We start from the raw sequence: 16,706 nt of genomic DNA on the forward strand, positions 1-16,706 counted from the left end.
ATATAATTTTTTAACTTGTTTATCCACATGCTTGTTTTCAGACAAGAAGGGAAAAAAATCCTGCGAGCATTAAAATCTGCAGGCCCGTGTGATCTCTAACTTTTCTACTGGCAATAAGGAGGACAGCGTCTGAAAGAAAACAAACACATTCAAGCAGTGAACGAGAAAACAGGAGGTAAGCTTATTTCTAATGCTGCTAGGCATATCAATTGCATAAAAAAATAGGTAAAATTTAATTTTAATTGCAGGGCTCACTGCTTGACATTCTTTGAAGGGGACAGCAACATTGAAATTACAAGGATGACAAACAAAGGCCAAAAGAACAGCTCCAAATCTATTCCTCAGAGAACAACGCTCATCTGCTGTTGCTGCTGCTACGACCACTACCTATATTGTTTGGGGTGGGGAAAAAATAAATTGGTTATCCACCGGAGAAATTACCATTCTGTTGGCTCTCGAGCTGCATACATATGCCAACTTAAGATGCTGACATAGTGGAGGTCGTACCTTCCTCCTTGTGGTCACCGAAGACGCGTTGCCTGAAGTCCGAGACCATCATCGGCAGACCTTGACGAAGGGATATCTTAGGTTCCCAGCCGAGGAGATCTTTTGCCTTGGTAATATCAGGTTTTCTCTTGTGAGGGTCATCTTCTGTGTTAGGCCTGAATTCTATCCTTGCATTTGGGTCAATGGTTTCCTGGACCACCTGTACAAACAAATGGGGACTTGTAAGTTTGCTGGAAACAGAAGCATGTGGCTAATAACACTGCACAGCCCCTCTTTTTTGTTCTTTTTAGGAGGTACAACAGTGCGATAACTGAAATGAGTCTGCAACTAACTATTATACCATTTTCAGATCTAATGCAATAAAGAATAAATACAAGTTGCTAGTTATTATTTACATGATTACCAAACAAACTGCTGCCGCCACCAACACAATCTTTTAATAAACATGCTGCCAAGGTAATAATTTAGAAGATATGTACACTAAGGGACCGCAAAAACAATTCATACATTGAGAAATTCCCAGCATTTTTTTTAATAGAAAACACTCACCTGAGCAAGCTCGAGCATGGTGAATTCACCCGGATTTCCAAGATTGAAAGGCCCTACATGTTCTCCTTCCATAAGGCGCATCAGACCCTCAACCTGTTTCCACACATATGTAACAGGTTGTCTTAGTAAATCCTGAGCAGCAGCTACTAAAGAACACGCTAGATGCTTAACCATGCATAAACTAGCATTTAATAACCATCAAACTAATAATCAGAGTATGTTAACTTGATGGAGAAATAATGCTCTGTAAGACGGAGAAACACAAACTACTGATGCAATTCTCTGTCTCAATCCATCAATAAAAGCTTTCACTTCCATAAACAAAATACCCCGCTAAGTTTTTTAATGCTTTCCCACCTCTAATGAGCATATGAACTGTTTGCTACATTGTTTCTGAGAATTTGTCTTCCTTTTGGAAACAATAATGCAAACCATCCCGTGCTAGACCCCATCCAGGACACTCAGCATTTAATACGACGACTCATGTCACGTGTTGCTAAAAACTTTGAGAAGAAAACTTGAGGCAGACAAGCATTTGGGAGATTGAGCAACATATTTACATGCTGAAAGTCCAAAATTAATTACTGGCGACCGACCCAGAACCCATGATTGCAGAGTTGAGTTACAAAAGAACCACACCCAATGCAGAAGTCATTTTTCCTTCTAAATGTGCGATGCGCATGCAGAATAAAATGTTTAAAAAAGTAGCAAAATCAAATGAAAAGGCAGTAAAGCATCTATCCAAGCTCCAACAACTACGAGTCTAAAAAATCACCATGTTTAAAAGGCTTACCAAATCAGAAACAAATTGGAAACTCCTTGTCTGTTTCCCATCACCATAAACAGTCATTGGCTCCTTCCTTAGTGCCTGCACAATACCCGCTAATTTCTATTAAAACAATCGTTTTTTTAATGGAAAATTAACATTCATGTCTTTGAGTACTCGCAATCAGATTAGAAAATCATTATAAGAGAAATACCTGAGCAACAAAATTACTAACAACACGGCCATCATCTATGCACATTCGAGGTCCATAAGTATTGAAAATTCTGGCAATCCTAACCTGAAAAAATTAGATTATAAGCAAAAAGGCGTTGTGTGTTAGATAAGCTGAATTTACTTGGTAAACAAAGCTTGGTGGGCCACTATCAAATTACACCCACCTCTACACCAGCACCTCGGTGATAGTCCATAGTCAATGTCTCAGCAGTTCTCTTTCCTTCATCGTAACAACTCCTGACACCTGTTAAAAGCGACAAACATCTCAGCTGTCAAGAACTGTCTGTCTCAAAAAATTCAAAACTCGAGTTAATCACTACTTTTCTCTTATTTACATATGTTTTAATTAGTTAATAACCGTCCGATGAATTGCCTCGTCAGTCACGGGCTACTCCTTGACCATATAAAACTACCAACACCGGATCTAAGATCCAAGAGCGCCACTTCCACACCGGCCGCCACCGTGCGATGCCACCCTTTTTAATTTTATCTAAAAATAAATAAAGACAACAGGTCTGCATTGTCTTTTTATTTGTAACCTAGGCAGCACATGTTAGCCGCAGGCTTTATTTCAATGCTATTTAAAAATAATTAACCACAACACCGTTGCAAAATATCGATACCCGGCTATCAATCAATTAATTAAATTTAATAAAAGAAGAGCAAAAACGCACCGATGGGATTAACGTTGCCCCAGTAAGTCTCGACCTGAGGATGCTGTAAAGGATCACCATAAACCTCGCTGGTACTGGTAAGCAAAAACCTAGCACCAACTCTCTTAGCCAAACCCAACATATTCAATGTGCCCACGACGTTAGTCTTTATTGTCTTGACCGGGTTGTGCTTGTAATGAACAGGCGATGCAGGACAAGCAAGATGGTAGATCTGGTCCACTTCCAACAACAGTGGCTCGACAACATCGTGTCTGATTAACTCAAATCTCGGGTTCTTAAAATGGTGCATCACGTTCTCTTTCCTTCCCGTGAAAAAATTATCCACCACGATCACGCTATCTCCTCTAGCGATCAGACGGTCCACTAAGTGAGACCCAACAAACCCAGCCCCACCTGTAACAACGATTCGGAGACTTTTACTTTTGAGTCCCAGCGGAATCTTGCCGCCGGAATTGGCTGATTGGAATCCTACCCGAAGGGGCTCGTAGTATTTGTAACGCATAGGGGCTGTTAACTCATGAGAGAAGTGAGAGAAAGTGTTTGGGATTGGATCGTGTTCGTAAGGGGATGAGGAAGAGGAAGAAGGCAGGAGAGTGAAGAAAAGAGTGGCAATAGCAATGCCGACGAGGATAAAGACGAGTCGCTGCTCAAGAAGCAGGTAACGAATGGGTCGGGTGACGGCGAGCCATGGCTTCGGTGGTTTAGGTGAGTAAGCATCAGATGCTGGTTGAGTCTCGTCATGACCTCTAAAAATCAGCTCCGAGGATCCCATGTTTTGTATCAGATCACAAGAACCAACAAAGAAACAAAAATGTCTTTTCGTGTGGAGAGTGTTTGGGTCAATTCAAAACGAGAGACAGGCTCGCCGGGAGAAAAACTCTCTCACCTTCGATTCACGGAGGTGGTGATGGTGTGGATTTGGGTTACGTGTTGGGTTTCGATATTTAACGAGGAAGGGAGTGTTAAACAAGGTTTGGAAATGGAAGGAATTACTGAAAATTGCCATCGCTTAGCATTGCTTTTGAAAAGTAAACGGTTGTCACTAGGTGACGTGCCAAAACAATTTTTGGAAATTTAATTTTAATTAATTATATATTAAGTTAAACCTTTTTGCTATTACCTGGGGGAGGGACGGTGGGTGCTGGCTGCTGTCTCCGTTGGCTAATTTGACTTTAAATATTTAGTTCAGTAACAAATCATAAAAATGAGCATTTCATTTGAGACCTGACAGTGACAAGCTCCAAGTCTAGTCCAATCAATCTAACCATTGGTAGGTAAAAGCTTCATCATTTATACTCTCTTTTATTTTTAATTTTAAAAATATTTTTAAAAAAAAATTAAAGTTTTTATTTTATTATTTTAAATTTTTTTATGTTTTTAAATAATTTTAATATGATTATGTTAAAAATTATTTTTAAAAATTAAAATATATTATTTTAATACATTTTCTAATAAAAAATATTTTAAAAAATTATCATAATTACATTCTCAAATACCTTTTAATTATACTAAAAATAAAAATATAGAATTAAAATTATATATATACATATATATATATATGACAATTTTTTTTGGTTTTTAAAATAATAATACATATTAAAAATACAACCGTATTTTAAAATATTATTTTTATACACAATTTAGCAATCACATTTGAGATTACTATTTGAAATAGCGTTGCTCAGTAAAAATTCCCTTTATGAATTAATTAATTTAAATCAGAATCAACTAAAAATTTTATGAAGATACAATAATAAAAATAAATTTTTTTAATTTATCTTATTTTAAATTAATATATATTTTGTATTTTTAGATTATTTTGATATGATATCAAAAATAATTTTTTTTTAAAAAAATATTATTTTAATATATTTCTGAGTAAAAATTTCTTTAAAAAACAATCATAATCACACTTTCAAACAGGTTTTAAAAAAGATTATATGCTGCCATTCGAGAGAAACTTTAGGAGTGTCTCAAATTGAAATTGCAGAAGGAAATATTTTTTAAAATATTTTTTTATTTAAATATATATTAAAATAATTTTTTAATTTTTAATATTAGTTTATTAAATCATCATCATATTATCAGAAAATAATAAAAAATATGTTAAATTTCTATTTTTTAAAATTAAAAATAGTTTTAAAAAATATCTAAAATTAAAAACAACCAAACACCCTGTTTTATATGTACTTTCTTTTGTTTGTATTGTAACACAGAGTGTTATGTTAAGTTGAGTATCTGGTAAAAATATGTCCTAATATAATGTCATTTTGGGTTCTGCTGGGATCTTGAAAATTGAAATAAGATACTATTTTTCTTTTTCTTCAAAAAAAAGAATTAAAGAAAAAACGGTTGCGCAAAATTAATGAGAGCATTATTTATTTATTTATTTTTATAAGGGTTCGCTACATGGTAGTATTTAATTGTAAGAAAAGATCACCATCGTGTGTGTGTATATATATATAATCTTTGTTATTTAGGTAATTTTTGTGTTTGTGATTTTAAAAATATAAGTTTAAAAAAAATATGGTTAATTGTATCTAAATACGTGTTTGGTAAAAAATATGATTGAAATTTATGTGTAGTAAAAAACATGTATAAAATATTTGATAATTGTATTTGGAAAGTGTGGTTGTAGTTGCTTTTCAAAGTACTTTTTACTTGGAAATGTATCAAAATAATTTTTAAAAAAAAATAATTATTATTTTTTATATCAGCACATCAAAAAAATCTGAAAACACAAAAAAAAAAACATTAATTTGAAATAAAAAATTAAAAAAATTAAAATTTTTCAAAAACGTTTTTGAAATGCAAAAGTAAATAGAATTTTATAAAATTTAATTAAAAAAAACATATAAAAATTACTTTTTAAAAACTATATTTTAAATTTAATTTTTTAATGAACTTACAATATAAAATACAATTTAATTTGTTACCAAATATATTGTTCCTTTTGTTGCATTGCAAAATGTAAAAGCAGTTCCAAAACAGAGAGAGAGCGCACAGAAGACGACAGCCACTATTCTCTCATGGGCGTGCTTGAAGCTGTATACTCAATTAATATCTATTTACATATTCAGATTTGAACTTACCCCAGCCTTTTGAATTAATTAAATCCTTGGGTGCGAGTGCTGTACAATAGAAGATAATCTTATTTCCCAGATATCAATAATGGACTACAATAATATCTGAAAGAAAAGAAACAAACAAAAGGGTAAGATGACGACAGCACTCGTGGCGCTATTAGTATCAACATGGCTCGGCTCCTCGATCGATACCATCCTTGAGTGGCCACGTATATAACTAGCTCAAGGAAAAAGACGCATTCCAATTGGTACGACTTTTCTTTGCATCTCCTGCTCTTCAGAACATAAACTATGTATGGACAATGAGCGGTCGTCGCCTTTAATGGAAACCGCAGCCTTTTATAACAAAATCAAGCTATTATTTGTGTGTGTACACACATAAATGATTAACTTATGATTTCTTTATAGTTTGTTTACTACTCTTAATCAATAATTTTTAGAATAATTACTTTTAGTTAATCCAAACTTGTTTTAATTTTGGGTCATGTCCCAAAAAGACTTTAAAAACTTTTTTTTTAACCTAAATCATGGTCCTGAGCCTAAATACTATCCTGACACCCTTGAACTTTGACATAGCACCTAAGCTCAAATGGACGAGCCTGTACCTAAGGGCTTCCTATTGGCTTAGGATAACATGCTCGAACCTAGACATGGGGCACACCTAGAGCCCATAGGCTCAGGTAATACTCTCAAATCTAAACGTTTGGCGTACACCCAACACCTTGTGGGCCTAAACATCGCATTAGAATCTAGGCATGTTGCCCAATGTTCTTAGATCCGACCCATGTCCTTGGTTTCTTTTGGAGCTTGACTTTGTACCTGAATCCATTACTTATTTTTTTAGGGTTTTTTTTTATTATTATTAAGTCCAATCCTTTTGTTTGAATCCTACTTAATATGCACCTCTAGGTGCACAAGAGTTTTCAATTGCCTACCACATTTTTATCTCATTAATATTCATATTAGGAATATTTGTCTCACATTAATGTTTATGTAAGGAATATTTATCCTCATTAATGTTTGTATAAGAGATATTTTTCTTTCATTAATATTACAAAGGTAGAATGACTCTCCACCCCTCTCATTCAAATAATATAAAAAAAAAAACAAGATACATGGATTAAAGGGTTCATAATTTTTATTCTCAACACACATATCATTTCTTTATCATTTGATACGAAAACAAGAACAATAACTTTGTTCTTAAAATTTAATACTTTTTTGCATATTTATCACACTTTTTCTCTATAAAAAAAATCTAATTTAAGCATCTAGGGTCCCAAATCCATGTAAATGAGATTTTTTTTTATATAGATTTCAAGATTGTTTCATCAAGATATCAACTTTTTGTTTCCATGGAAAGTAGGTTTAATTGAATGAATATTTGATTTATCTATAATTCAACCACAAAAAAACTTTATTTTTAAGCATCTAGGTTTTAGAACATCATCAAGTCTTGTGATACCTTTATGTTTGAAAGATAGAAAGGGATGAACGGTTTTCCATATTTTAGAGAGAGAAGTGTATGTGTGTGCGCGCGTGTGTCACAACTCAAAAAACCTTTTTTCCCTTGTTTTTTTTGTACGTTTGACAATAAAGTTTATACTAAGATGACATAATCATTTCTAAAAAACCAAAAAAAATTCAAGACTTGGATTATGGACTCTATTATGTTTAATAAGCTTGACTAGTTTAAATAATATATATAAAAAAGCAATTGCAATAAATAAACTAATAAAAAATTAGCAATGTAAAAAAGGTAAGAAAAATCTTAACTTGAGCTCATCTAAGTTAGCATGTCAAATTTATGATTTGGTTATGATACCAGTGCAACCTCATTGAAATCATACTGAATAAAACTATGAAGCTCAATTATCAAACAACTCAATGTTGAAATGTGAAATTAAAAAAGAAAAAGATCTTAGTCAACCCAAGTTAACCTGTTAACCTCGTGACCAACATGATTGGGATAGCCCTGTATAATAGAAATTGAAAAGAAAAATATGAAGACCAATTCTCAATAACTCAAATATTGAAGGATGAAAATGAAAAAATAAAAAATAAAAAATAACCAAAAAAATACAAAAATCAATCTATGTTAACATTCGAAAGTCGTGACCTTAATTATAAGCTTGGGATTAGCCCTATAGAAAGCAAACCCTAAAAAATTAAGAAGCAAAACTCTAAATCATCAAAATATTGAGGGATGAAATTAAAAAAAAATACAATTAAAAAAATCCAAAACAAAAGAAATAGCAATTAAGAGAATGAAAACTAAATTTTATATAAAAATAATTTAAAATCCAATGCCAATGAATGAATTTGAAAACAAAATTCAATTAGAAAAAAGATTAAAAAAAAAATATCAATCAAAAGAATAAGGACCAATTTAATATAAAAATTAAATGAAACCAAATAATAAAGGTGAAATTAAAAGGGGAAAAAAAACCAACTAAAAAAGATTAAAATAAAATAGCTCAAAAGAATAAGGACTAAATTGAAAATAAAATTTAAATGACACCTTTATATTTTGACAAAGAGAAAAGAGAGAAAATAAGTAGAAAAAAAAAGGTTCATTAGAACCCAACTACCATTCCATCATGTGTGCATGCAGCACCAATAAAAAAAGCGCAACGAGACATTTACAACACCACCCTAAAAAAGTAGCAAGCCCCATATATGTATGTTGAATATCCTTTTTCTTTTAAGGATAATATAGTTTTTATATTGTGTTTTTAAAATGTAAAAAGATCAAATCACCTGTTAAACTTTTTTAAAAAAAGATTTTAGTGTAATTTAGTCATTATATTATATATTTAAAAGATTAAAAAAAACTGAATTCTCTCCAATTAATCTTATAATAAGTAATAGAGCCTAAAAGAATAAATATTTTACCCAAGTTCATTGATTTGTTTTTGTTAAAAAGGTATATGTTCGTCAGCTTTGTTTTTTCCCCTTTTCTTTCTTTGAAGCAATATTGCTCTTTTCCGAAACTATATGACAAAATTCCAATACTTATCCATTTGAATTAAATGGGTAAATTGAAATAATTAAATGCTTAATTTTTCTCGAAAGACCGTGAGAGAATCCTTGTATTCTTGTTCTGTCCTTTGCATTTTCACTAGATTTACGCCATGTCTTGTGCTAAATATGTAGTCAAGATTTCACAATCACATAATTTCAATTGTGAAATTCCTCTTCCATTTTTTTTTTCTTTTAATTGCTTGACTTGTTAAAGCATAATTATTTAGCGTTCTTCTACCGTGTTTATTTTTACATTTTAAAAATATTTTTTTAAAAAATAAAATTTATTTTTTTCTTTACTTCAAATTAATATTTTTTTAATATTTTTAAATTATTTTAATACATTAATATTAAAAATAAATTTTAAAAAATAAAAAAATATTATTTTAATAATATTTTAAAATAAAAAATTTTTAAAAAATAACAACACCAATCTTTTAAACTGATGCTTCGAGTTTATAAATGCGTTTCTGGGTGTAAAAGAGTCTTCCCTGGTTTTGCATGACCTTTTCTCACTTTGTTTTGTTTTTTAAGAAAAATAATAGCTGGCTAGCTAGCTAGACATATTAGCTGCTAGTCGCTTGAAGGAGAAGTTATGTAGGCTTAATTGTGATTTTGTTGAAAACTAGGTGTGATGTTGGTAGCTCCATTAATGGCTTTCCAAGGTAGCACTCAAAGGCACTTTGGTGGACTCTCTTGGAGTGTTTTAAACGCTCGTTTTATGGCTAACCTAACATGCAGCTACTTATAATAATTAATATCCCTTTAACTTATAGCATTAATATTAACTGTTTTAATTCTTTTAAGGAAAAAACCCACTTTACGTTTACCAAAAATCTCTTACTACAACGGCCATCTCCATCTTCTTCAAGCTCCGTGTATATTCTTACTGTAGTAGCTGTTATTTTTATGAATATATTTTATTTAAAAATATATTAAAATAATTTATTTTAAATTTATTTTTAAAATTAATATATTATTAAAAAAAAAAAAAACATTCTATGGCTACCACTGGTAAAACTGTAAAGATAAGAATTTCACATAAATAACGTGCCAGCATCAGAATTGCATGAATAGCTGCATGAGGTTTCCGGGAGAGGGCACGTGCATTTCATTCAAAGCAAAGAGAGGTATGGTTTTAAAAAAGCATTCCCTGATTTCTAGCTCTTCATCCATCAAGATATACTCACATCGATCTCCGTCGTCGACGGTTGCTGTCGTTATCATCGCAGAGGCAATGTGTGTTGAGATTAATCAATTATTTTGAGTGGTTGTGAGCAAGAAATAATGTTTTATATAAAGCAGAGAACTTTGTTTATTTCGTTAGATGATGATGAAGACCTCGTAACATGAAACAAAATGTTGTGGGGGCATCCGGCCACCCTGGACAACGGTGGATCTCGACTGCTATCAAAATCTCTCTCTCTCTTTTTTGTTCATTCAGTTTTTTTTTTATCTTGATGAAATCATGAATCTTTTTTTGTATTATTATTATTAATATGATTATTTCAATAAAAATTAAAAGCAATTAATATATATATTCATATAATTCAAAATTTAAATCAGAGATTAAAATGTAAAAATTTGCGCCTCTTGAATTATAAAAAGTGAAAAAAACACCCTCCTTGAACAAACTGCGTCAGGATTATGATTATAACAGTATTCATTGTATATACGTATGACAAGGATTATAAGAACCACTTCCAGTTGTGTCATGGGGGAGGGGGGAACTCAGGACAGGTGGAAACCCAACCAGCGAGGGGAAGGTGAGATCTGGTCCTCTGGATGAGTTACGAGCAGAAGAGGAAAAATAATAAAAAATAAAAATAAAAACTCGTAACAGGACATGACAGGGGACTTCGATTGCACGTGGCTGGCAGGCCGGAGGTGGAAGGGGGTGGGGCAATACTTGTTCTTAAGCAACGTTTGACTCTCTTACAGCCACGTGGCGCAGGCCCCCCTTCCATTTCCCACGTTTCTGCAATGTGGGTCTTTTGTGATTCTAACACGTATAGGTTGTTTTCGAGGCTATGTACAGTAAATATTTCCCCTTTTTTTTTTTTTTTTCTTCCATGATACCATTTATTTATTTTTATGTTTTAAAAGTAATTTTTTTAAAAAATAATTTTTATTTTCTTTGTTTCTTCACTCCAAATTAATTTTTTTTTTGTGTTTTTATATTATTTTGATATATTAATGTTAAAATAGTTTTTAAAAATTAAATATTATTTTAATATATTTCTAAAAAAATACTTTAAAAAATTATTATTACACTTTCAAATACTTTTTATATATAGTGTAAGTTTCCTTAAAGATCTTGTTCGGTAAATGTTGTCTTAATGGTTGTAAATAGAATGTTTGGGTGTTTATGATTACTTGCGAATAATAAAGAAGGATTAAGATTTGAATAATGTAACGTAAAAAAATTAGAATGTTTGTGTGTTTATGATTGCCCGCCAATAACAAAGAGGATGGAAATTAGAATAATAGAATGTAAAAGAAAAGGCATTCTTACGTATGCGTTGTGGATTAATATATTTTTAAAATTTATTTTTTAGCCTAAATTTATATTTAAAAAATAAAAAATAAGATAATAATCCAATAATAGAAGAGTGAGACTTTTATCCACACCCAACATTGCTAAGCTAGGTAGAAATAACATGGATTTGGCTTGCTTTCAAGCTCAATAATTTTAGGTTTAGCTATATGCTGAGTCCAAATGGATATAGGTCTGATGAGTTGTGAGACCCAATATTTTTGAATCCAGCTACGTGCCGAGCCCAAGTAAACATTGGTCTGACGAGCTGTCAGATCCAACATCTTTAGATTTAGCTACACGCTGAGCTCAAGCAGACATGAATTTGAAGAGCTACTAAACCTAACATCGGATTCAACTGTGTGTTGAACCCAAGTGGACATGAGTTTAGCGAGTTGCCAAACCCAATATCTTTGAGTTCAACTACGCGTTAAGCCTAAATATACATAAATTTAGCAAACTGTCAAACGTAACATCATTAGGTTCAACTAATGTTGAGTCTATGTACACATAAATTTAACGAGCTGTCAGATCCAACATCTTTGGATTTAGCTACGCGCTGAGCCTAAGCAAACATGAATCTGATAAAACTGTTAAACCCAACATCTGTGTGCTTGACATCATGTTAAACCCAAGTGAGCATAAGTCTGACGATCATTATAAGTTCCATGTTAGACCATAAAGTTTTATTTGTTTATTTTTATGACTTTTAATATAAAATATTAATGTCAAGGATATTCATCTCCTTGTACCGTTATGTGTATAAAAATCTTATAAGAACCTATCATATTTTCATTGCCATTAATATTGTATAAGAGATACTTAATTCTCATTAACATGATGTAAAATATAGTTATCCTTCTTTTAATGTTGTGAAAGATGTATTTATCATTCATTAATGTTATCAGGAAGAAATGACTCTCAAACTCTTCTATTTTAGTAACATGACAAGGTTCAAGAGCTCCGAATACTCAATGAACTAACAAGGTAAAAAGTTCATAATTTTTATTCTTTAAAATATATATATTTTATAACATTTCTTTATAAAATATCATTATATTCTCTTTATACAAAGATACTTATTTAAATATATAAGAGTTTTTAAATTTATCAAAGAAGATATTTGACATGTATCAACTATCAATTATCTTAACTTATCAGAGAGTAGGTATCAATCATCTTAGCTAGCAAGAAAATACTAGATTGCTGAAACCAAAAAATGAACTTAATATTCGATATATAAACCTTATAAAATACCTTGTCACGTCAACCGTTTACTGAGTCTACACGAGTCTAACACGATATCTACAACTTAGAACGGCGAATGTGTATAATCTTTGACGAGGAGGGACGAGAAGTAGGTTTGCCAAGGAACAACGTGGATTTGTCCCCTCGCTCTACTAGCTGTGCATGGGATTTGTCCGAGAAAAGATTAGTTAATGTATGCGGTGTGCTGTGAATAATTTAATTTTAACACAGTAGGCGCGCGCGCACTTATATAAAATATTAATAATATTCTTTCAAAATTTAACCAGAAGTAAATCTTTTTTTTTTTTTTCCTCAGTGGAATGCTAGTACAAGTTGCAAATTCGATAAGCTTTAAGTGGTTTGTAAGCGACCTATATATATATATTCAAATTCAAAGGCTTGCTAATTAGTCACACCATTGATGAGTTTTGTGCGCTCCTTCATGCATCTGCTTTTGATATATGTATTAATTAGATTGTATTAGAGTAGTTGGTACGCGTTTCATTGCAAAGTAATTTTATTTTATTTATTTCCTTGCTTTTGGTATATATTAATTTTCTTTTATTTTTTATGGCACGGGTTCTATAAAAAAAATTAATGTAAAAAAAATGCATTTGTTGATAATATATTTTTTATTTATAAATAATATTTTAACTATGATCTAAAAATTTAATAAATACAAAATACTTTTTTAAATATTAACAACGATATCTTTAATTGACACAGGTAACCTTGAGTCAACCTGCAAAACCAATTATTCGAGCCATAAACTTAATTAGACTTAATAAACATTATTATTTTTTAAATATTTTTTATTTAATTATATGACAATAAAAATATAAACTATTAGAAAAATAACCATATAATTGTTTTTTAAAAAATAGTGATGGGTTGTAAAAAAACTTGCAAATATTATTAAAATATTGTTATATTCTTATTTGAAAACAAAGTTAAAATTGAATGATATTTTATAAAATAACATCTAAAATATATTCTTAATTAATTTAATAATTTAATATATTATTAATACTTTAAACTAATTATATTTTTTAAAAAAATATAAATTTAAATTAATGAAAAAAACAGGTTAAACACACAAGCCTAGACTAAATTAAAAATCTTGAGCATGCACTAAGTTGTTGTCTATTAGTGCCAAAAATTCAAACACCATGGTGCAGGCTCAAAAATCTAGGGGTGGTGGGAGTTGACCTAAAATTCTATTTTTAAAGCCATTTCATCCAAAAACACCATGGTGGAGGCCGACCAATTAAGTGACAGTTCTATTTTTCAAGTCATTTCACCCAAAACACTATACAAACTAATATAAATTACTCAATGACCCCAAAACACATCTAAATCACTATATATAAAAAAATAAAAATTATTTGAATCCTAAAATTCAAAACAAAACTGGTTATGTGATTCCTACTATGTTTAGAGGAGAAAATCGTAATTATTATCAAACTTCGCTCGTTGAATGAAACCTTTTGGTACTAAGCTTTGCCATTTTAATTGTTAAAATCATGGCAACCAATTATTTTTTTTTTCATTGTTTATCAACAATTTTCTCTTTTTTCTTTCAAACTCAAGAATTGAAAAAAAAAAAAGAACTTTAGACCAAAATAAAAATTATCGTGAATTTGGAGGGAGTCATGTATATTTTGCGTGTTTTATTTTTTGTTCCTTTATCTTTTAATTTTGTATTTTTTTCTTCTATAATTTCAAGTCTAATTCTATCTAATTATGCTATAAAAGAATTCCATTGCATAGGGAAAAAAGTTGAAAAAAAAACTGCAAGTGCTTTATTGTTGTATATTAGTTAATTTGATAATGAGTATGAACTATATTTGATAATATTTAAAATGTGTTAAAATTTTCTGTTTATTAAATTAGTATTTTAAAATGATTTTATTATGGTGATGTGAAAGTTATAAAAAATCACTGGAATAAAACATCATGATCTAAATGTTTTTTTTATAAAATAATCTACATCTTATTACATAACACATGTTTAATAACATTTCTTGTACACACACGTTAAAAGCATGTCACCATTAAGTTTGTTGCAATTATGTTTCTTCAATAGCTTTGTGTTCCAACAAAACTTTACTAGTTAGTTTTTGTATACTACTTTTTTCACAAGTTTCACTTCTACAATTTTGCATATTATCGACGAATGATTCCATCAGTATTTAAACACTAATCTATCTGGAAAACATTTACCAAATAAATCATAGATGGTTACTGTTAGTCGAAAAAACTATCGTTGATATATTATGTCAGTTATTCCATTGATAATATTGACATTAAAGGATTATAGACATAAAAAGCATGCAAAAAAAAATAAAAAATTACTAGTATCATTCCATCAATAATTTCTCAGGTGATTATGTCATATCACACAAAATTGTTTGTAATCCTATCAATGATTTATTTCAAAGCATGTCACCATCAAGTTTGTTGCAATTATGTTTCTTCAACAACTTTGTGTTCCAACAAAACTTTACTAGTCAGTTTTTGTATAGTATTTTTTTTCACAAATTTCACTAATAGAATTTTGCATATTATCGGTGGATGGTTCCATCGGTATTTAAACACTAATCTATCGAGAAAACATTTACCAAATAAATCATAGATGGTTACTGTTAGTCGAAAAAACTATCGTTGATGATTTATATTATGTTGGTTATTTCGTTGATAATATTGACATTAAAGGATTATAGACATAAAAAGCATGTAAAAAAAAAAAAAAACATTACCAGTATCATTCCATCAATAATTTCTCAAATGATTATGTCATATCATATGAAACTATTTGTAATCCCATCAATGATTTATTTCATATTACCAACAAATTGAGAGTGAGAGTGTTAGTGATTGCATCTTGTCAGTGGCAATGCCATGTAATTATTTTTGAACTCTCTAGAACTCAATTAGAGATTTAGTCTGTCAGAGATTCCGTTCATAATTATGAGTGACATTTCATGTACTTTTTTCAACTCTCTAAAACTTTCTAATGGACTTAGTACATCAATAATTTTATCCATATTTTTTTTAATATTGTTTTTGAAAAAAATAAAATAAGCATATTATAAAAAAAATTCAAATAAACACACTAGAAAAAAAAACTAAAAGAAAAAAAAAATATTCATTACAAATTTAAAAATTATCAGTTTGAATACAATTCATCTAAAGGATAAATGTTGGAGGAGGAGGCATAAGCAAATCTTCGCCGGGATCGAAAAGGGGACGACGTGGACCACATATACCACCCATGTTTTCCAACATCTCAATGTACAATCGCTGAAGTTTGGCCATCTCAGCAGTAAGTTGATATGCCTTAGTAGTAATCCAATCCATATGAGCTTCAACTTGTTATCTTACAAATGCTTGTAACCTTAAAGATTAAAAGCTCGAAGTCAATTGAGAGGGACTAGTGATCAATACACTACAACCCATTTGCAAATCCTCGACTGTAGTATTTAAAATACCATAAATCTAATTTCTATTGGTTCCACTAAACGATCCAATCTCTAATCACAAATCCACATCGAGTTCCAGATGGGTTGAAGGATTGTCCTTATATCTCTCTTATAATTGAGTGACATATGTTTTTTGAAAAAAAATTAATTTAAAAAATAATAACTTAAGAAAAAAAATTATGAAATCTAACTTACCACGAACATCTGAGCTCGGCTATCCACGAGCTATTGCATCTCTTTTTAACGGTCATCATTTCACATGTGAGTTTCTACAGAAAGCTCAATCGGACTTGGTTTACGTCTAAGAACCATAGTCTGCAAAAAAAAAAAAAAAATAGTGTTAGTTAAACATTTTCATATAAAACAATAATTTAAAAAAAACTGGTTGTGATAAAAAAATAATAATCTTACCATCAGTTTCGCATGTGAAATGAATAGAAAGAATTCACCAGTGTGTGTGGTAATTGGATCATGAATCACCCTGTTCTGGTTCTCTACCCTGGACCATGATCGCCATATGAAACACTCAGACTTCACATTTAGATATAAGCTTCCCATATAGCTTCCAAGACGTGCGTTGGTCTGAAATCCCTCCAAATC

General features: G+C 30.6%; 1 protein-coding gene across 2 annotated transcripts; it reads right to left on the bottom strand.

The window, feature by feature from the left end:
- Positions 1–222: 222 nt before the first annotated feature.
- On the bottom strand, positions 223–3,664 carry LOC118046797 (UDP-glucuronic acid decarboxylase 2). Of its 2 annotated transcripts, XM_035055837.2 has the most exons (7): positions 2,731–3,664; positions 2,221–2,300; positions 2,037–2,120; positions 1,850–1,924; positions 1,057–1,149; positions 508–706; positions 223–387 (listed from the first exon to the last, which is right to left on the bottom strand). In XM_035055837.2, exons 1-7 carry the CDS (start codon positions 3,500–3,502, stop codon positions 356–358), a joined length of 1,335 nt encoding a protein of 444 aa, XP_034911728.1. In that variant the 5' UTR covers positions 3,503–3,664; the 3' UTR covers positions 223–355. The 2 variants fall into 2 exon arrangements, 1 of the variants encoding a protein (XP_034911728.1); XR_012169171.1 differs by lacking the exons at positions 223–387; positions 508–706 and adding an exon at positions 768–918 and having other exon boundaries at positions 953–1,149.
- Positions 3,665–16,706: the final 13,042 nt, after the last annotated feature.

Source organism: Populus alba, chromosome 2 (genome assembly GCF_005239225.2).
Source record: "Populus alba chromosome 2, ASM523922v2, whole genome shotgun sequence".
NCBI lineage: Eukaryota > Viridiplantae > Streptophyta > Magnoliopsida > Malpighiales > Salicaceae > Populus > Populus alba.

What these genes read in the sequence shown, in the direction of transcription:
- LOC118046797 (XM_035055837.2), bottom strand. Translation starts at nt 3,502, where the DNA reads ATGGGATCCTCGGAGCTGATTTTTAGAGGTCATGACGAGACTCAACCA. An exon ending in TTAGTAATTTTGTTGCTCAG is followed by an intron (nt 1,925 to 2,036) that starts GTATTTCTCTTA and finishes GGTATTGTGCAG; the next exon opens with GCACTAAGGAAGGAGCCAAT. An exon ending in CCATGCTCGAGCTTGCTCAG is followed by an intron (nt 707 to 1,056) that starts GTGAGTGTTTTC and finishes TTGTTTGTACAG; the next exon opens with GTGGTCCAGGAAACCATTGA.